The sequence below is a fragment of the Aethalodelphis obliquidens genome, unplaced genomic scaffold (assembly GCF_003676395.1).
Source record: "Aethalodelphis obliquidens isolate GAN/ISIS:26980383/991018 unplaced genomic scaffold, ASM367639v1 scaffold2, whole genome shotgun sequence".
Classification (NCBI taxonomy): domain Eukaryota; kingdom Metazoa; phylum Chordata; class Mammalia; order Artiodactyla; family Delphinidae; genus Aethalodelphis; species Aethalodelphis obliquidens.
In genome coordinates this window covers 61872288-61895171 of record NW_020837946.1, presented here as the reverse complement: position 1 = coordinate 61895171, position 22884 = coordinate 61872288, and the positions used below count along the sequence as shown (strand labels likewise).

The following is a 22884-nucleotide window of genomic DNA, read 5'->3' as shown; positions in this document are numbered from 1 at the left end:
TCCTTTCTGTAACTTTCTCGTAATACATAAGTGGTTGCAGCTTTTATGAATTTCTTTCATTGTCAGCATGTCTCCATCTCCTCCAATCTTTTGGAAATTTTATTGACATTTCTTATTTGTTGGTTGGTAAAACTCTCTTCCACAACTCCATCCTTTTTCTATATTCTTGGGGAAATATTTCTTTATGTATTTCTCTACTTTTATTTCAGTGGTGTTTTAGAAGGAATGGAGACAAAAGCCTGTGCTCAGTCTGCAATCTTGATTAGATACTTACTTATATTTGTTATTATAATATATAAAGTTAAAATTTCTGTTATTACAAAAGCATTAAATTTTTATTATAGAAACTTAGAAAATACATATAATCAAAAATAAGAAAATAATATTATATTTTTACTATCAGATTTCCTAACCTAGGCTGTATCCTTACAAATCTTTTTCTGAGTATATGTATATAAATGCTTTTTTTTTTTAACCAAAATGAGTTAATTTCACACATGCTGTTTATTCTTATGAAAAATTTCAAACATACAGAAAAGCTAAAGGAATAGTATTATAAATTCCCATGTACCACTATAATCCTCCCCTAGTTAACATTTTTCTTTATTTGTTCTTCCCCTCTCTTTCTGTCTGTCTCTACTAAATGAAGTAAGTTATAGACATCATGACACTTTACTCCTAAATACTTCAACATACGTGTCCTAGGATTGAGAATATTCTCCTACTCAAGCACAATACATCATATGTAAGAAAATTACTTTTTCTTTCAAAGTAAATAGCTTCAAATACCAACCTGGATATTATGTTAAACAATGAAATCATTGAATTAAGTTTAAAAAATTTAAAATTGTTTACAGATCGTTTTGTCCTTCGGTAATTCTACTAAGGGTATATAGTCAAAAGCTCTGTGTTCTGAAGTCACTTGAGAGCAGTCTTTTTGGGGGAGGTAGTGTAACCAGTTTGATGTACAGTTCGGTTTGTTTGTTTGTTTGTTGGCAACCTTAGGAACTAAGAAAAAAAGCTTAGTTAATACTGCTTTTAGAAATCGTTTTTATCTGTTGCCTCCCACTCCCAAGTGAGATAGAACAAAAACAGTTTTCTAAGGAATTGATTAAGCAAAGTATCCAGAGGAGGTTAGGTAGTATTGTCTTGAATAGGAGAATGGCCACCGCATTCCCTGAGGAGACTGGAGGGAAGAGGGAAAGAGTGGATGGAGATAGAGGTGAGTTCCATTAGGGGCAGGGGAAGTGGGAAGTTCAGGTGATCACTCAGTTGCTTCAGTTTTTTTTTTTTTTTATGTTGGGGGTAGGAGTTTATTAATTAATTAATTTATTTTTGGCTGTGTTGGGTCTTCGTTTCTGTGCAAGGGCTTTCTCTAGTTGTGGTGAGCGGGGGCCACTCTTCATCGCGGTGCGCGGGCCTCTCACTGTGGCAGCCTCTCTTGTTACGGAGCACAGGCTCCAGACACGCAGGCTCAGTAGTTGTGGCTCACGGGCCTAGTTGCTCCGCGGCATGTGGGATCCTCCCAGACCAGGGCTCGAACCCGTGTCCCCTGCATTAGCAGGCAGATTCTCAACCACTGCGCCACCAGAGAAGCCTCAGTTGCTTCAGTTTTCAGGGCTAAGTAAAACGTGAGTTCTGCTGAGTGAAAAGAATGCCACCTGAGGTTTGGAATAGTTGCTAATGAGAGTGGGAGATGTTGCTCACCCAGGCTAAGTATAAAATTTGATAAGCAATGCTTAGGAACCAGTTATGTTCACAATCATATATTTGAATGTCAGTAGTGTGCAAAGTTATTGACTCACTGTCCTAAATCTTACTACTTTTTGGAAGGTTTGATCTTTTTTGGTAGTAGCCAGGGCACAGGAACAACAATTGAGGGATCAGGCAGACATGATTGCTGGCAAACAGAGGCAGTTCCCAGAAGCCATCAGGATAATGGGCTCCGCTCTCTCCTAGTCCCGGTTCTTGCATGCTGCAGTGGTGACAGGTGAGGTAATAATAGATTCATGAGCGTTTGGTTTATTTATGTTGGTTATGGCCATGCCAGTGGGATTCTGGACCATTCAGATTTGCATATTCCTTTTATTTGTAACTCACTCCCTTCCCAAAGAGATCTGTTTGACCCCTAGAACCTGTTTGAGATCCCATTTTCATACATCACTCAAGATAAAAATTACAGTCATATGTCTCACTGCCTCTGATTACTCTGCTCATTTACATCTGATATTATGTATTATAATATTATTAACACATAAAGCATGGCCCACACCTGAGGTACTATTTAGCAATAATACAGACACAATTTAATCTCAGTCCAGTCCTCTGCTTTATTTGTCAGATACCTTTTGTCTTCTTGCATTATTTCCCATCTGTGTTGTAAATGTAAGCATTCTGTAGTTGCTTCTTTCTTATTTTGCCTTTATCTTTGTGTTTGAGGGATGTTCTCCCAAGATTTCTAGTCTAGTAACATAACATGTAGAGTATTTTGAATTTATAACATACAGTACTTTACAAGTCCTCTAATCAAATATTTTACATCATTAGGTAAAAATTTAAGGACAAACGCTTTTCTCTCTGAATGCAACAGATTTCTACTCTGTGATTAGTACTCTTACTTATATGTTGATAATGCCTTTTTGTAGTTATCAAATTTTCTATATGAAAAGACTCCCTCTGCAATTCCTTCTGTCTTTGTCTCCTGATTACTATACCCCATTATTTGTTTTTACTAGCCATCTAGGTATAGAAGTCAGGATGTTAGACCTTGATTCATTAAGGCTTATCAGATAGATATGACTGAAATCCAGCATAATTGTTTCAAGTGAGAGTTTAGATGCTTAATATAGAGCAAATTTATTTTGGAAATTATTTTCTTATCTTAAATATACTACATTTAATCGTAGAAGTTATATGGTACAGAAAAACATAAAGAAGGATGAATTTTATCCCTAATCCCACCATCCAAAAGACACGTACATTACAGATGATACTGCGTAGTACAATTTGGTTTCATGTCTTCTTGCTCAACATTTTAGCATAAACATATCCCTATATTATTATTAAAACTCCTGATAACTATGATTTTTAAAGGCTTTACTTCGTTGGAGAGGTAGCAGGTAGTGGTTATCATCATGGACTCTGGAGCCTTACTGCCAAGTTCATATTGCAGCCACTCCATTGCCTGGAGTAATTTACTGAACTTCTCTCTACATTGGTTTCCACATAGTTAAAAAGGGATTATTATACTGCCTACCTCATAGGGTTGTTGTGAAGATTGAATGTATTAGTACATTTAAAACACTTAAAACAGAGCGCTTGGCACATAATAAGTGTTTATAAGCATTGGCTATTACTATTATTACTTTTATTCTATAATTTACTTAATCATCCCATCATAATTGGACTTTAGTTTTACAGTTTTTTAAATTATTATGAACATTGTATATACAAAACCTTGTCTGTATTTTGGGTCTGGGTCTAAAAGTATGAATTTTGGGGGATGATGATGATATATATTTTTGTATGTTAATTGTGTAACCAAAACTATGCTAAACACATTCTGTATATTGACTTATTTGTCCTGATAGACCCATGAGATAGATGGTAGTATTCCAGATAAAGATGCCTAAATTTAGGTTAAGAAATTTGTCTGAGATTATACAGTAGTAAATGGTGGAGTATGGGCTGTAAATCAACAAGCTCTTTACTATTTCTTCATATTTGAAGCAAATTGAGCAGAGTTAAGTCCCTCCCCTCCCCTACTCCCCCAAGTTGGTAGCCTGGAGATAGAAAGGGACAGTTATGAGGATAGTTGCAAAATAAGAATTAATAGACTGATGATTGATTGATTGAGGTACAAGGTACAAGATAGAAGGGATATTCAATGTGTTTGGAAAGTTTTATTTATTTATTTTTAAGCCAGAATGAAAAGAATACTTCTTTTCCAGTAGCTGAAACAAAAATCCTTGGTGTGTCTCTATTAGTCTAGCCTAGTTATAAGGTCAGCCCCACTCCAGTCATATGAATCAAAAGTGGGGGTGATGGTATGATTCTCTAAGCAAAAATTGAGTCCTGCTGTTAGCAGATGGGACAGTAGATACTAGGTAGATAGAAATAGTAGCTGTCCACAGTACCCATCCTTTAAGATTTCATTTGGAAAGTGGGGTAGTCCAAGCAGGAGCTGGCATAGATCAGAATTTGGTTGACCTCTTATTGTTGTTAGTTGTGGAGGGAGCTGTTTATTTTGCTATTTAATAGTACAGTTTAATTTGAGGTTTATCCTTTTATTTTTTTAATAATTTACATAAGAAAGGGGGTTGGGGATATATATATATATTGAGACATAAAAATAGTTACATCCCCAGTGTCCCCTTCTTAGGTAAATGATAACATACTATGTATAATTCTTCTACCTTGCTTTTTTCACTTAACATTATATCCTGGAGAACCCATCATGCAGTGTATAGAGATGTTCTTTATTCTTTTTTCTACCTGTATAGTAGATTCCCCACAATACCACCCCCCCCATAGTTTATTCAAATGGTCTTCTATTATTGGAATTTGGGTAATTTCCAGTCTTCTGTTATACAAGTTGTATTGCAATGAATATCTTTGTGCATGTATCTTTTTGAATTTTGATAATGTATCCGTAAGATAGATTTCTAGATGTGGGATTGCTGGGTCAAAGGGTAAACACGTGTAATTTTGCTAGATATTGCCAAATTACCCTTACGGGGTTGTACCATTTTGCATTCCCATCAACAGTGTGTCATAGTATCAATTTCCCTACGTACTTGTCATTAGAATATGTTGTCAAACTTTTGTATTTTTGCTAATCTGGTAGGTGAAAAGAAGTGGTATCTGGTCTAATTTTAGTGAGCATTTCTCTTATTATGGAAAAGGATGCTGTTTATATCTTTAACTGCTTCTTATTCCCTGACACATCTTTTTGCTGCTTTAGGGTTTGATTCTATCATAAATTAGCCTCCTTTATATTCTTACATTTGCTTGGAATCAGGCACAGCTGTAGACTTGCTCTGTTTTAGGTAGGACCTATCTACTTGTGACAGTGGAATGCATATAGTGCATTAGTCCTATGTATTTATGGCTGTTGCATCTGTTATTATTTTATAAATTATGTAAATTTTGCTGTGTTAACTTGTGAAATTCTTATTCTCTCAACTAAATAGAAACTAATTGAATTTCTTTTCACTTAAATTAGAAAGCAGATCTCATGGATAGAATACTTTTTATGTTGGTTGCTCTGATTGTAAATTTGTTCATTTTTGAGGGATGGTGCTGCATCTGTCATTCAAGTCAGTCATCTGTGATGTGATATATTTCAAAAAAAAATACAGCCCATAAATGTATGTTATGTTTTGGTTATTTGTTCCATAAATAAGACCCACTGATACCAATCAAGACATTAAAAAAAATATGCTTAACATATCATACAAAACTGTATGAAAGCAAAGCTTATCATCTCTTCCTACCTTCCCATTTAAATCTCACCCCTCCAGGATAAACCATTATAAACAGGCTTTCTTGTTTCACATGAATACATTTTGTTTCTATTTGTTTTTCCTGAAATAAAATTTTACTGTATATAATACTGTACAGTTTGCTTCCTTTTTTTTTTTTTTTCTTTTGGCCTGCCCAGTGCGGCATGTGGGATCTTAGTTCTCCGACCAGAGATTGAACCCGTGCCCCCTGCATTGGAAGCACGGAGCCTTAACCACTGGACTGCCAGGGAAGTCCCATGCTTCCTTTTTTAAAAAAATTGAAATATAATTAGTGTACAATATTATGTTAGTTTCAGGTGTACTACATAGTAATTTGATATTTGCATAAATTATGAAATGATCATTTTAAGTCTAGTAACCATCTGCCCCCATACAAAGTTACTACAGTATTATTGACCAGATTCCTTATGCTATATATAACATCCCACTGCCTTATTTATTTTATAACTGAAGGTTTGTGCCTCTTAATCCCCTTCAGCTATTTTACCTCCCACTCCCCACTCCCCTTCCCTCTGGCAACTACCCATTTTTTCTTTGTATCTATGATTCTGTTTCATTTTGGTTTGTTTTTTACATTCCACTTATGAGGTCATACAGTTATTTGTCCTTCTCTGACTTACTTCACTTTAACACAGTACCTTCTAGATCCATCCATGTTGTTGCATATGTCAAGATTTCATTTTCTTATGGCTGAATATTATTCTGTGTGTGTGTGTGTATGTATACTTCTTTATCCATTTCATCTGTCAGTGGACACTTACGTTGCTTCTGTATCTTGGCTGTTATAAATGCTGCTATGAACATTGGGGTACAGCTTCCTTTCTAAAACACTTAACAATGTATCATGAATATCCCTGCAAATTAGTATCTGTAGATCTCTTTTTATCCCAGATATCATTATGCACACATGTGTTTGCATATGTATGCAATGTTATATACACGGGATTAATATAAATATTTTTAATCCATATTATTTTTTTCTCCTTCCATGACCCATGCTTACAGCTTGCTTGGTGTATTCTTGTGCTTTTCTCTGTATTTATATAATCATATACGAACATACTACAATTATATGTTCATATCAGGTTTCCCCTCCTTCTCCCCTCTCCCCCTTTCTTTCTTCCTTGATTTTGATCATTGTTTGCTTTACCAAATGGGATCACTTTTTGCTGCTCTCTACCTCAGTAATACCTCCAGGTGTTCTCTAGCAGTTCTGATTCAGTAGTACTCAACTTTGCACATTAGAATCATTGTATCCCCCTTAAAATAATATCTGTGCCTGGGATCCACTATAGACTAGTTAAAGAAGAGTCTCTGGGAGTGGGGCTCAGGCATAGGAACCTTTTGAAATTTCCCAGCTGATTCTTAATGTGCAGCCAGAGTTGAGAACCACTGCTCTAATTTGTTTCTTTTCCTTCCGTTTCTTTATTTGAGGGGAGGGAGGGAAAGCTCATAATAGCCCATAATGAAGTACTTTACTCAGCTACCTCTCTATTATTGGATATTCACTTTGTTTTCAGTTTGTTTTTGATTTTGCTATAACTAACAGTGCTGTGGTAAACAGTCAACATAAGTTTCTGAAATTGGTATTTCACTTTATATATCTACTCTTTGGTAGCCACTAGATGGAGATAAGTGTTTATATAGTTTTAATACTATTAACTAATAATTTTAAAGAACCAGTTACAGTGATGTAAATCTGACATTAACTCAGGTTTTTTTCCATGTATTGTCAATTAAAGATACAAAAAGTTCTTTCTCCTGAAATTTTTTCGTTTAGGAATGAAACATTTTCCTATAAAGCTAAACTTAGTTTTACCATGTGATACAGCCATCATGTTCTGAGGTATTTACCCAACTGGTATAAAAACTTATGTCTACACAGAAATCTGCGTATGAATGTTTATAGCATCTTTATTCATAATTGCTCAAAACTGGAAATAGTGAAGAAGTCCTTCAATAGATGAAGGGATAAACTGGTACATCCATACTATAGAATACTGTTCAACAATAAAAGGGAATGCTGTATCAAGCTGTGCAAAGATGTAGGTGAATTGTAAATGTGTATGCTTACTGAAAGAAGCCTGTCTGAAAAGGCTACATACTGTATGTTTCCAGTTACATGACGTTTTGGAAAAGGCAAGACTATAGAGCCAGTAAACAAATCAGTGGTTGCCAGGGTTTGGGAGTGGTAATGGGCTAAGTAGGTGAAGCATAGGGGATTTTTTAGAGCAGTGAAATTATCCTGTATGATACTATAAAGTTAGGTACATAACACTATGCTTTTGTCAAGACCCATAGGACTTTGTAACAGAGTGAATCTTAAGTATGCAAATTAAAAAGTCATTTAGGAGGTTGGAGGTCTCAGGATGGAATACAGAATGTATCAAGAGAATCTAACTGTATATTACAAATGTATGAAACAACTTCATTGAAGGGGATGGGAAAAAGGTGCTTAACTTGGAAATGAGTGGAATTGCTTAAGACTGAAGGCAAAAGGAACTGCACATAAGCATTGTACTGTAGTTGATAAAGTTTCTGCCATGGCGAATGGGTTAACTGTTCTGAAACCACTGTACATGTATACTGAAATTGAGCACTTACATACAAGCATATCTCATTTTATTGTGCTTTGCTTTATTGCACTTTGTAGATACTGTGTTTTTTACAGATTGAAAGTTTGTGGCAACCCTGCGTTGAGCAAGTCTATTGGTGCCATTTTTCCAACAGCATTTGCTTACTCCGTGTCTCTATGTCACATTTTGGTAATCCTCACAATATTTCAGACTTTTTCACTATTATGATATTTGTTATGGTGATCTGTGATCAGTGATCTTTGATGTTACTATTGTAATTGTTTTGGGGTGCCACGAATTCACCCATATAAGATGGTGATCTGAATCAGTAAATGTTTTGTGTGTTCTGACTGCTCCACTGACTAGCTATCCCCCTGTCTCTCTTCCTTTCCTTGAGCCTCCCTATTCCCTGAGGCGCAACAATATTGAAATAAGGCCGATTAATAATCCTACAGTGGACTCTAAGTGTTCAAGTGAAAGGATGAACTGCACGTCTCTCATTTATAATCAAAAGCTAGAAATGATTAAGCTTAGTGAGAAGGCATGTCGAAAGCCTAGATAAGCCTCTTGTGCCAAACAGTTAGCCAGGTTGTGAATGCAGAGGAAAAGTTCTTGAAGGAAATTAAAAGCGCTACTGCAGGGCTTCCCTGGTGGCGCAGTGGTTGAGAGTCCGCCTGCCGATGCAGGGGACACAGGTTCGTGCCCCGGTCCGGGAAGATCCCACATGCCGCGGAGCGGCTGGGCCCGTGAGCCATGGCCGCTGGGCCTGCACGTCCGGAGCCTGTGCTCCGCAACAGGAGAGGCCACAACAGTGAGAGGCCCGCGTACCGCAAAAAAAAAAAAAAAAAAAAAAAAAAAGTGCTACTGCAGTGAACACACGAATGATAAGAAAGCAAAACTGCCTTATTGCTGATATGGAGAAAGTTTCAGTGGTCTGGATATAAGATTAAACCAGCCAAAGCCTGAGCCAGAGCAAGGCCTTAAGTCTTTTTAATTCTGTGAAAGCTGAGAGAGGTGAGGAAGCTGCAGAAGAAAAGTTTGAAGCTAGCAGAGGTTGTTCATGAGGTTTAAGAAAAGAAGCCATCTCTGTAACACAAAAGTGCAGGGCGAAGCAGCAGGTGCTGATGTAGAAGCTGCAACAAATTAATCAGAGGATCTAGCTAAAATGATTAATGAAGGTGGCTACACTAAATGACAGAGTCTCAATGTAGGTGAAATAGCCTCATATTGGAAGAAGATGCCATCCAGGATTTTCATAGCTAGGGAGAACTCAATGCCTAGCTTCATAGCTTCAAAGGGCAAGCTGACTCTTCTGTTAGAGGCTGATGCAGCTGGTGACTTTAAGTTGAAGCCGATGCTCATTTACCATTCCAAAAATCCTAGGGCCCTTAAGAGTCATTCTAAATCTAATCTATAGGTGGAACAACAAAGTCTGAATGACAGCACATCTGTTGACAACATGGCTTACTGACTATTTTAAGTCCATTGTTGAGACCTACTGCTCAGAAAAAAAAGATTCCTTTCAAAATATCACTGCTCACTGGCAATGCACCTGGTCACCCAAGAGCTCTGATGAAGATGAATGAGATTATATTGTTTTTCAAGCCTGCAGTATCCATTCTGCAGCCCATGGATCAAGGAGTAATTTCGACTTTCAAGTCTTATTATTTAAGAAATACGTTTCTTTTTTTCTTTTTAAAGCAGTGTCTTTTTAAAAATATATATATTTTATTTATTTATTTGGTTGTGCCGGGTCTTAGTTGCAGCAGGCAGGCTCCTTAGTTGCGGCTCGCCAGCTTTTTTAGTTGTGGCATGTGTGCTCCTTAATTGTGGCACGCATGTTCCCTGATCAGGGATCGAACCCAGGCCCCCTGCATTGGGAGCACGGAGTCTTAACTGCTGTGCAACCAGGGAAGTCCCAAGAAATACATTTCACAAGGCTATAGGTGCCATAGATAGTGATTCCTCTGATGGAGCTGGGCAAAGTAAATTGAAAACTTCTGTGAAGGATTCAGATGCCATTTAGAACATTCATGATTCATGGGAAGAGGTCAAATATCAACATACATAGGAGTTTGGAATAGGTTCATTCCAACCCTCATGGATGACTTTGAGGGGTTCAAGACTACAGTGGAGGAAGTAACTACAATGTGGTGGAAATAGCAAGAGAACTAGAATTAGAAGTGGAGTCTGAGGATGTGACTGAATTGCTGCAATCTCACGATAAAACTTTAACAGATGAGGAGTTGCTTCTTACGAATGAGCAAAGAAGGTGCTTTCTTGATGTGGAATCTACTCCTGGTGAAGATGCTGTGAAGATTGTTGAAATGGCAAGAAAGGATTTAGAATATTACATACACTTAGTTGATAAAGCAGTGGTAGTGTTTGAGAGGATTGACTCCAATTATGAAAGAAGTTCTACTCTGGGTAAAATACTATCAAACAGTATTGCGTGCTACAGAGAAATCATTCATGAAAGGATGAGTCAGTCAATATGACAGACTTCACTGGTGTCTTATTTTAAGAAACTGCCACAGCCACCCCAGCCTGTAGCAGCCACCACCCTGCTCAGTCATCAGCTGTCAGTCTTGAGACAAGGCCCTCTGCCAGCAAAAAGATTAGACTTGCTGAAGGCTCATATGATGGTTAGCATTTTTTACCAATAAAGTATTTTTTAATTAAGGTGTGTACGTTGTTTTTTTAGACATAATGCTATTGCACACTTCATAGACTACAATATAGTATAAACATAACTTTTATATGTACCAGGAAACCAAAAAAATTCATGTGACTCACTTTATTGCCATACTTGCTATATTGTCATGGTCTGGACCCGAGCCCACAATATCTCTGAGGTATGCCTGTATATAGATGGCAGATGATTGGAACTTGATTTCTCACTGTTGGAGTGGGAGGTTACAGCGAAGCAGGGGAAGACGCTGGAATGTCCATGTTTTAATGGATTAGAGTTGGAGACATCAGTATGAACTCACATTTAGGTTAATATAGATACAGGTGAAATTACATATGTATAAATATTTATGGGTACGTGCATATACACAAGTTAGTATGCAGACATAGTTTTCCTTCCTGTGTCAGTGGAGAGGGCCTAGAACTAAAGATACTCCAGTAGAAACAAGCACACCCAGTGCCCCAGATCTTGGTTTCTAATACAGTTCTCCAAAAATATATGAAAAATTAAAATAAAAAGGAAGCCGATCTCCTTGGAGAAATGGTTACTTCTAGAACTGGGGCAGGGAGTATGCAAGATGAGCCTGGAGCATCTCATAGCTCTAGGATGTTAGGAAGTACTACACACACACACACACACACACACACACACACACACACACACACACACACACACACACACACACACACACACATTGGTGGGTGGGAGGTGGGGCAGTATGTCAGAGGGACTCAGAAGCCGACTGAAAGTACTTCCAAAGGCCAAGTTGGACTAATTTGAACAAGAAAATAAAGTAGTATTGGATTATAACCCTAAGTATAAAACGAATACCTATGAGTTCATACTACCATAAGTAAAGGATTGAATAAATAAACGAATGAGGGAGAATAGACAAATTTCCCATGCTGAAGAATTCCAAATAATTTATGTAGATTTTCACCCTCAAGGAGGTGGAACATAACTCCCTACTCTTTTTTAAAAATATTTATTTATTTATTTATTTATTTAGGCTGCTCTGGGTCTTAGTTGTGGCACGCGAGACCTTCACTGCAGCATGCCAGCTCTTACTTGCGGCATGCGGACTTCTTAGTTGTGGCATTGGACTCTAAGTTGCCGTATGCATGCGGGATCTAGTTCCCTGACCAGGGATCGAACCCAGGCCCCCTGCATTGGGAGCATGGAGTCTTACCCACTGGACCACCAGTAAAGTCCCTAAGTCTGTACTATTTAAGTGTGGGCTGTGCTTAGCGACTTCCTTCTCAAAAGTACAGTGTGGAAAAGGGGAAAAAGTAACTTTACAGGAGAGAAAGTTGGCAAATACTGCCTAAAGCAGATGATCAAGGTCAATATCAACAGTAATAAATCATGCTGATATTATGCACCCTTGATAGGATGTTAATGAGAATGGTACCTTACCTCAGTGGTCCTCCTCCCTCAAAACCATAACCTCAGACTAACCTTGAGAAAAACATCAGGCAAATTACAATTGAGGAATGTTATACAAAATACCTGACCAGTATTCCTCAAAACTGTCAAGGTCATCAAAAACAAGGGAAGTCTGAGAAACCGTCATAGCTAAGAGTAGCCTAAGGAGACATGACAACTAAATGTAATACGGTATCCCGGATGGGATCCTGGAAAAGAAGAATGATACTAGGTAGAAACTAACAAAATCTGAAGAAAATATGGACTTTAATCTATCAATATTATATCAATAAAAATTGCTCAATAATATATCAATATTAGTTCACTGTGATAGTCATATCATGCTAATATAAGATTTAAGGGGAAACTGGGTGTGAGGCATATGAGAACTCTGTAGTAGCTTCAAAACTTTTCTGCAAATCTAAAATTATTTTAAAATGGTATTATTTTTAAAAAGGGAATGAGAAGTTCCTCTCTGTACCAAGTAAAAAAAAGAAGAGGAAAGCAAGAATGTCAGTAATAAAAATGACGATCAGTTCAGGACAGCACTGTACATCTTTACCAGAATTAATGATATTGCACAGCAGGAGTTTTGCAATAGTGGCAGTTGTCACAGGCTTCCTAGTAGAAAACAGTGAACTCTAGTAGTGTGCTTAGTTTATAAATAGTAACTCACCTGGTAGGTTACTAGCGAATACTCAGTTGTAGTTAAAAATTAAAGTGTATTGTGTGTTCTTAAAACCAAGCATCAATTTATGCAATAAAGAAACTTCTCTGTGCCTACCACTGGGCTGCAGACCACACTTTGCCCTGTGGTACTTGTGTATGGCAGTTGACTATTCCTCAGGGAGGCATAATGTTTTCAAACAAAAATATATTTCCCATGATTCTGAGGGCACTAAATATATCCCTACATCATTTTCCCATTCTTTTCTCTATTCATCCACAAAACTCCATAAACACAAAAACAAAACATGTGCCAAGAACGATCTGATAGTTGGTTAGTTGGGACTGGCCTGAGCTGGTGGGACAACTTGGCTGTGTTCCAGGTGGGCTCTCTCCTTCTCCAGCAGGCTACCCCAGACTTACTCTCACGTAAGTGGTATGGTCGAGAGGGAGAGGGAGAGAGATGTTGGGGGAGAGATTTTGAGGGAGAGGTATTGAAAGAGAATATACAAGACCACTTTAGGCCTAGTCTTGGAAAGGCATGTTATTTCTGCCACAATTCTCTTTGTCTAAAGCAAATCAAGGCAGCCCATATACAAAGATTGGGGAATAAATTCTACCTCTTGGGAGAAGTTGCAGAGTTACCTTGCAAAGATCTTAGATACAGGGAGGAGTGGAGAATTGGGGCCATTTTGCAGTCATTCTAACAGAGTGATTGTAAGTAGAACTTGGCGAATTGAAATAACATTCAGAAGAATCACCTACTTAATTCAGATAGATTCTTGTCTGTTCATGTTAAACCAAACAGATGAGGTAACTATCACTTCATTAATTTTTTTGCCTTTGTTGTAATAATATTAATCACGGTAATTTAAAACAGGCACTTTTGTTTTAAAAGGGAAAGTGTCAATTTTACACCGAAACACATTTAAAATTTTAATTGTATTGGAAGTCAAAGTAGAATTTTAAGAATTGAAAGGGTTATTAGTAGCAAGAATGCTTTCATTATTAGAATGGCCTCTGGTAGCACTTACATTTATCACCTTTGACTGTTACTCTCTCAGTTTTGCATCTGCCTCCATTTAGTTTACCTAGAGAAAATCATTGTAATCTCTTCATTGTGTCAATTTGTAGGACACATCCTTTTAGATTTTATTTTGTGTGGAAAATATGTGCAGATGTTGATGTGTACATGTGGTTGGCAGAATTAAGTATCTTTATTTTAATACTTATTACAGAATATACCCAGTTATGCTGTTCATTTAGTTGGGCTTAAAACCTTTTTATTGAAATATAGCATATACATAGAAATGCTCATTTGTCATGAGTATAGAGCTATTACACATATAAGTGTGCATGTGTCATGAGTATAGAGCTCTTTGAGCTTTTAAAAACTGAATATCACTGTGTAACCAGCCTCCAGATTGAGAAACAGAATATTACCAGCATCCCACAATCCCTCTTCTTGTTCTCTGTCACTGTCTCTTCCAAGAGTAGCCAGTATCCTTACTCCTAATCCTATACATTAGTTTTGCCTGTTTTTGTTCTTTATGTAGCCATTTATATCTAATATGCATTCTTTTGAGCCTGACTTCTTCAGAATAGGGTGCTCTTGATATTTTTTCATGTCTTTATAGGTGAGAAACAGTAATTACATTTGGTCATAGGTCCTTTATTTATTTATTTATTTATTTATGGCTGTGTTGGGTCTTCGTTTCTGTGCGAGGGCTTTCTCTAGTTGCGGCAAGCGGGGGCCACTCTTCATCATGGTGCACAGGCCTCTCACTATCGCAGCCTCTCTTTTTGCGGAGCACAGGCTCCAGACGCGCAGGCTCAGTAGTTGTGGCTCACGGGCCTAGTTGCTCTGCGGCATGTGGGATCTTCCCAGACTAGGGCTCGAACCTGTGTCCCCTGCATTGGCAGGCAGATTCTCAACCACTGTGCCAACAGGGAAGCCCCGGTCATAGGTCCTTTTAAAATCTTAACTAAAATTTTGAAATTGGGTACTGGAATGATAGAATCAATCATAAATTACCAATAATATATTTTAATTCATTGTAGGATTAATGAGTTCTATAAAGCAGTAATTTTCCTCTTTTAAGAAGTAAACTATAATCTTTTCAGTTTCTTGAAGGAAAAAAGGGACATTAGTGTCTGTAATTATTAAAGTTAGAATTAAAAATACTGTGTGTGTAGAAGATTGTAAAGCCTTACTTTTAAAAACTCTAGAAAAGGTTAAGTTAGCAGTCTCTTTGATAACGCATTTTGGTATTAGGATTTCCTTGAAGTTTTCAAGTTAATTGTACCAAGATATAAAAGAAGGAAAAATATCTTTGTGTGTCAGATAGAGTTAATGAAATTCTAGTTCTTTGGCACTTAACGTGAGACGGAATTATTTCATGTCACTTTAATCAGGTATTTCTGTATTTGAACTTGAGAGCAATCAGATACATCCCCTCTTTGAAACTTGAGATCAGTCAGACACATCCCCTCTTTTCTGTACTAAAAATTTTCCCCTAAAAAACAAAGTAATCACATGTCAAATCTTAATGGCCCCTGGTACTTCGTTTGAAATCTTCTTTTCATTTTGACCCATTAATCTTGTTTTCATAGACGTTGAGCTTTCTGGTTTTGATTCTGTTCAAATATTGTTGAATGTTTTTTCTCTGGTTTTTTCATTGGCTTCTTTCTTAATTTCCATTAATTTTGAGCATTATCCAAAGTTTTGTTTTAGGTTTCTTCCCCTTTTCCTCTCAGTCTTAATAAATATCAGATATATGTTTATCTGCATGAATTCTTATTAAAACATATCCTAACTTGATATCTTTCTTTTTCGATTTCTGTCATTTTTTAACATATTTATTTAGATATGCTTCCATCTTTTAAACATGTCATAAATCATTTCTGCTTCCCTGATCTTCCTAGTCCCCTCTACTCCGACTCCTTTCTTTGCCACTATGGATGTCACTGATCTTCATGAATTTAAGAATTTTTATCTGGAAATGATTATTGACTCAATATTTTATTTCTTGCTGTTAATGACATATCATCAAAAGATTGCTGTTATTTTCTATAATAGTTCTCCTTTATTAATATATATGGTCATATATAAATGTTTTCCCTACATAAATAAATATATATTGATAATTATTATCACTAAGATATAATCATAATAACTACAATTAAAAGAAAGGAGAAATAGTTCGTTCCTCTTTTATCTCCTAATAAATATTGCCATTTCTTTCCAAGAGCTGCCATGTTATTATAAATTTCCCCTCTGAGGTGCCTCAAAGAAAATTAAAGCAAATGATCTCCCCCTTATTTCCTTAAATTATAGTATGAAAAAAGAATTTTTTGGATACAAATATCTTTGCGTCTGTGTTTTAAGATTTAATTTTATGTGTGAATGATACAACATCAGAAGTGTATTTAACCATATATTATTTAAAGTCTTTCATTATATCAATTCTTTGCATTTTTTGTCTTTTCCTGAGTATTTTAGCAAGATAATTTCCCCATAGTTTTATTACTGTATACATTTGTTGATATTGAAGTTCAAAATTATTTTAACTTGATTTTTTTTTCCATAATTTCATCGAAGAGAGATTTTTCTTTTCACGAATTAAGAGCTGCAACTTTTTCCCCTCAGATTCTCCAGAGAGTGATATTCCTATGGAGATCACCACAGCAGAACCACAAGTTTCTGAGGCAGTGTATGATTGTGTTATTTGTGGACAGAGTGGCCCCTCCTCTGAAGACAGACCTACAGGATTGGTTGTACTGTTACAAGCATCCTCAGGTAAAATCAAAGTAATTTTTTAGTGGGACCATTTTAGAGATGAAGTATTTACAGTAAATTAATAAGTATCTCTGTTAACTAAAAGCTATATTTTTGTTTACATAATAATTATAGATCTATAGCAAGGATCTATTTAGATCTGTTTAGCAGACATTCTTAATCTGGTTTTATCTCACTTTTCCTGGACATGAGTGTTGGAAGAAGCCTTTAAGAGAATATGTTACACAATCTTTTTCTTTAAAGTGTGATGCAATATAACCAATGCCAGGTGGCCAAAAACTGAGTTCAGCTTTCTTGGCAATTTAATTGATCTAAAATCTAGAAGCATTTTAAGCTCATAAATGTTGTCAATTTAAATATTTTAATTATATAAGGCATATTCAGGTAGCTTTGCCCTTATTTCTTGAGCTTAGAAGCATTCGTTCTTTTTTGTGTGTGTGGTACACGGGCCTCTCACTGTTGCGGCCTCTCCCGTTGCGGAGCACAGGCTCCGGACGTGCAGGCTCAGCGGCCATGGCTCACTGGCCCAGCCGTTCCGCGTCATGTGGGATCTTCCCGGACCGGGGCACGAACCCGTGTCCCCTGCATCGGCAGGCGGACTCTCAACTACTGCACCACCAGGGAAGCCCGAAGCGTTCGTTGTTGAAACAGCCTGCAGATTGATATGTTTGCCAGTCTATGGTTAGAACAATTAAAAAAAAAATTGAAGGATTTGTCTGAATGCTCTCTATCCTCTGCCATATCGAAGTATTTTGAGGTAGTGATAACTGTGACACTTCAGTCCTAATGGATGTAATCCTTTTTCCACAGGAGTATGTGTGGAGCAAAGAGAAATAAAAGACTTACATATTTCTCCAGAGCATTTTTTTCTAGGGTGTTTACTCTTTGAATTATTAAAGTGGAAAGAGTTAGATATAAGACATTCCTCTGAATTCTAATACAGGTATTGCTTGACATAATCTGGCCACGTTTGTTCCTTTCTTTTAAATACAGAGATAATACTGACTTCAGAGGATTGTTGTGTTGGTTAAGTAATGTAATATAGGCAAAAGGATCTAATATGGTGCCTGGCAGATTAGTTTCTCGTCTTACTACTCTCCTTGTTTAAACATGAAATTGATCTGGGAAACCCTCACTGAACAGGACATTGGAGTAGAGCTGTCAAGACCAGAAATGCCTACTAAAAAGGAAATGTGTGGGAGTACTGACTAATTTTGCAGCTACTTATCTTTTCTACTATTGTAAGGAAATCAGTTTATTAGATTATTGCCACTTGACTTTCTATAACTTCTTCACCAAATACTGTATAATCATCAATTTAATGTTTTATTCATTCATTCATTCATTTCACATATATTTATTGAGCACCACTGTTATAATAAACAAAACAAAACAATATCCCTGCCCTAATGAAGCTTATGTTATTGTTTTAGACTGTTACTTGTTCATTATTTTATATTTTTAAAGTTGCTTTGAGGGCTTCCCTGGTGGCACAGTGGTTGAGAGTCCGCCTGCCGATGCAGGAGACAAGGGTTCGTGCCCCGGTCTGGGAAAATCCCACATGCCGCAGAGCGGCTGGGCCCGTGAGCCATGGCCGCTGAGCCTGCGCTTCCGGAGCCTGTGCTCCGCAGCGGGAGAGGCCACAACAGTGAGAGGACCACATACTGGGAAAAAAAAAAAAGTTGCTTTGACGTGTTACTTCATTTAATCCCCTTTTAACAATTTTGTACACTATCTCAATTTATTGATATTAGATAATTCCACTATACCACAGTTCTTTTATCATTTTAAGGTAGGAGAAAAAGAATAAGAAACTACCATTAAAAGCATTAAACCTCAAGGGTGATTTTAACTGGGAATTATAGCCAGGGAAATCTCTGACTGTCTCCTTTCCTTCTGAGTCTCACCCACCCACTGACATCCTGTCACCTTTTACCTCTCTTTACTTTTTCCTTACTTCTGAATTCTTTATTTATTTTGATTTGTCTCTTCCCTTTTTCTTTTATCTTTTTACATGTGAATATGGAAACTTTTAACCATGTACTGATGTAAAGAGACTAGTAAAATGAACCTCCATGTCCCCATCAGTCTCTAACAGTAATCAACTTGTGGCTAATTTTAATTTATTTATTCCCTCCCCCTAGAATTATTTTGAAGCAGATTCCAGACATCACTTTATTTCATCTATAAATATTTCACTGTTTCTGTTAAATAGAAAGGATTTTTTAAAAAAAAAAACATAACCATAGTCACTCCTAAGTAACTTAGTTCCTCAGTATCATCAAATATCTAGTCAGTGTTCAAAATTCCCCAATTGTTTCTTATTTATTTTGTTTAATTAATTAATTTATAGTTGTAGGGGCCTCTTGTAGTCTTTTAATTAATAAATTCCCTTTTCATCATTCCTGTGCCTGTCTCCCTGCCCCCAAATGCATTTTACCATTTGAAGAAATTGGTTCATTGAACATTTTTTTAATCAATATTTTTAAATTGCAGTATAGTTGATTTATAATTTCTGCCGTACAGCAAAATGATTCATTTATACATATATATACATTCTTTTTTAAAAAAATGTTCTCCATTATAGTTTATCATAGGATATTGAACATAGTTCTGTGTGCTATACAGTAGGACCTTGTCATTTATCCGTTGTATATAAAAGCTTACATCTGCTAACCCCAACCTCCCACTCCATCCCTCTCTCAACCCCCTCCCCCTTGGCAACCACCAGTCTGTTCTCTATGTCTGTGATTCTGTTTCTCTTTCATAGATAGATTCGTTTGTGTCATATTTTAGATTCCACAGATAAGTGATGTCATATGGTATTTGCCTTTCTCTTTCTGACTGACTTCACTTAGTTTGATAATCTCTAGTTGCATCCATGTTGCTGCAAATGACATTATTTTGTTCTTTTTATGGCTGAGTAGTATTCCATTGTATATATGTAGCACATCTTCTTTATCCATTCATCTGTCGATGGACATTTAGTTTATATCCATGTCTTGGCTATTGTGTAGAGTGCCGCTATGAACATAGGGTTGCATGTATCTTTTTGAATTATAGTTTTGTCTGGATGTATGCCTAGGAGTGGAATTGCCGGATTATACGGTAATTCTATTTTTAGGTTTTTTTGTTTGTTTGTTTTTTTGCGGTGCGTGGGCCTCTCACTGTTGTGGCCTCTCCTGTTGCGGAACACAGGCTCCGGATGCACAGGCTCAGCGGCCATGGCTCACGGGCCTAGCCACTCCGCGGCATGTGGGATCTTCCCGGACCGGGGCATGAACCCGTGTCCCCTGCATTGGCAGGCGGGCTCTCAACCACTGCGCCACCAGGGAAGCCCTATTTTTAGTTTTTTTGAGGACCTCCATACTGTTTTCCTTAGAGGTTGCACCAATTTACATTCCCACTAACAGTATAGGAGGGTTCCCTTTTCTCCACACCCTCTCCAGCATTTGTTATTTGTAGGCTTTTTAATGATGGCCATTCTGACTGGTTTGAGGTGGTACTTTTTGTAGTTTTGATTTGCATTTCTCTAATAATTAGCAATGTTGAGCATCTTTTCATGTGCCTATTGGCCATCTGTATGTCTTCTTTGGAGAAATGTCTCTTTAGGTCTTCTGCCCATTTTTTGATTGAGTTGTTTGTTTTTTTGTTGTTGAGTTGTATGAGTGTTTGTATATTTTGGAAATTAAGCCTTTGTTGGCTGTATCGTTTGCAAATATTTTCTCCCATTCTGTAGGTTGTCTTTTGATGTTGTTTATGGTTTCCTTTGCTGTAGAAAAGCTTGTAAGTTTGATTAGGTCCCATTTGTTTATTTTTGTTCTATTTCTGTTGCCTTGGAAGACTGACCTAAGAAAACATTGGTCCAATTTATGTCAGAGAATGTTTTGCCTATGATCTCTTCTAGGAGTTTTATGGTGTCATTTCTTATGTTTAAGTCTTTAAGTCCCATTTGTTTATTTTTGTTTTATTTCTATTGCCTTGGAAGACTGGCCTAAGAAAACGTTGGTACAATTTATGTCAGAGAATGTTTTGCCTATGATCTCTTCTAGGAGTTTTATGGTGTCATGTCTTATGTTTTAAGTCTTTAAGCCATTTTGAGTTTATTTTTGTGTATGGTGAGAGGGTGTGTTCTAACTTCATTGATTTACATGCGGCTGTCCAACTTTCCCAACGCCACTTGCTGAAGAGACTGTCCTTTTCACATTGTATATTTTTGCCTCCTTTGTTGAAGATTAATTGACCTTAGGTGTGTGGGCTTATTTCTGGGCTCTCTATTCTGTTCCATTGATGCATATATCTGTTTTTGTGCCAATACCACACCTAGATGAATAAAACAGAGAATAGAAAAGCAATAGAAAGAATCGGCAAAGCCAAAATCTTGAAAATTTCATCAAAATTGATAATTTTTTCAGCTAGACTGACCAAGAAAAAAAGAGAGAACACACAAATAACTAAAATCAGAAATGAAAGTTGAGACATTACTATAGACTTTACAGACATAAGAAAGACATATGGGGCTTCCCTGGTGGCGCAGAGGTTGAGAGTCCGCCTGCCGATGCAGGGACACGGGTTCGTGCCCCGGTCCAGGAAGATCCCACATGCCGCGGAACAGCTGGGCCCGTGAGCCATGGCCGCTGAGCCTGCGCATCCGGAGCCTGTGCTCCGCAACGGGAGAGGCCACAACAGTGAGAGGCCCGCACACCGCCAAAAAAAAAAAAAAAAAAGACATATGAATAATTTTATGTCAACGAATTTGATGTCCTAGATGAAATGGATAAGTTCCTAGAAATACACAAACCACCAAAACTGACTCAAGAAGAATAGGAAATTTGAACAGACATTAAACCAGTAAAGAGATTGAATCAGTAATCAGAAACTTCTCAACAAATAAGAGCCCAGGACCTGGTAGCTTCAGTGGTGAGTCTTCCAAACATTTAAAGAATTAATGCCATTCCTCCTTAAATTTGTCCAAAAAAAAAAAAAAATTAAAAAGAGGCAGAGGACAGACTTCCCTGGTGGCGCAGTGGTTAAGAAACTGCCTGCCAATGCAGGGGACATGGGTTCAATCCCTGGTCCGGGAAGATCCCACATGCCACGGAGCATCTAAGCCCGTGTGCCACAACTACTGAGCCCGCGTGCCACAACTACTGAAGCTCATGCACCTAGAGCCCATGCTCTGCAACAAGAGAAGCCACCACAATGAGAAACCCGCGCACCACAACGAAGCATAGCCCCCGCTGGCTGCAACTAGAGAAAGTCCACGCGCAGCAACAAGGACCCAACACAGCCAAAAATAAATGAATAAAATAAATAAATTAAAAAAAACCCAACTAACTACTCTATATTTAAAAAAAAAGAGAGAGGCAGGGAACACTTCTTAACTCATTTCTGAGACCAGCATTACCTTGATACCAAAGCTAGATAAGGACATCACAAGAAAAGAAAATGATAGACTGGTATCCCTTATGAATATAGATGTAAAAGTCCTTAACAAATTCCCAGCAAATCAAATTCAGCAGTGTATTAAGAGGATTATACATCATGGCTAATTATATTTCAGTTGCTAGCATCTACCTGCTTTTGTCTATTCTTCCTGTTGCTGCTGCCATAAATCTCCGCAAAACTTGGGGCCCACGTTGCTGTGCCTGATATTCCCTTCTCTAAGAATGGCTCTTCCCATGCTTATTGAATCTTAGAGTAATGTGTGGCACTGTATGCTTATATCCCCACTTCCTTTTTTTGCGTTATGATGTTTTACAATTATAAAAATACCTCTTTTCTCAGCTTTTCATTTTGAAAAGTTTTATATCTACAGGAAAGTTGAATACCCTTCACCTGTACTCACTGATTGTTAACATGTTGTCATATTTATGTTTTCGTTCCCATACTTATCTATACACACACACACACACTTTTCAGAAGAAAATGGCAGACATCATGACATTTTATCCCTAAATACTTCAGGTTGTATCACCTAAGAAGAAAGATATTCTTTTATATAACCTTAGTGTCATTATCATACCCAAGAAATTTAATAAAATAAAATATTCTATGTTCAAATTCTCCCAATTGTCCCAATAATATTTTTTATAGCAGTTATATTTTTTTCTTGATCCAAGAGCCAAGCAAAGATCATGTGTTGCATTTAGTTGTCATTTCTTGTTAGTCTCTTCTCCAGAACAGTTTCTCCGGACCTTT

General features: G+C 37.2%; 1 protein-coding gene across 8 annotated transcripts in view; it reads left to right on the top strand.

Moving 5' to 3' along the window:
- UBR3 (ubiquitin protein ligase E3 component n-recognin 3) overlaps nucleotides 1-22884 on the top strand; it is a 227135-nt gene that overhangs the window by 125281 nt on the left and 78970 nt on the right. For all 8 annotated transcript variants that reach the window (XM_027128679.1, XM_027128641.1, XM_027128646.1 and 5 more), the window contains one exon: nucleotides 16534-16683. In XM_027128679.1, coding sequence (XP_026984480.1) covers nucleotides 16534-16683 — 150 coding nt within the window. The remainder of the gene's footprint in view (nucleotides 1-16533; nucleotides 16684-22884) is intronic.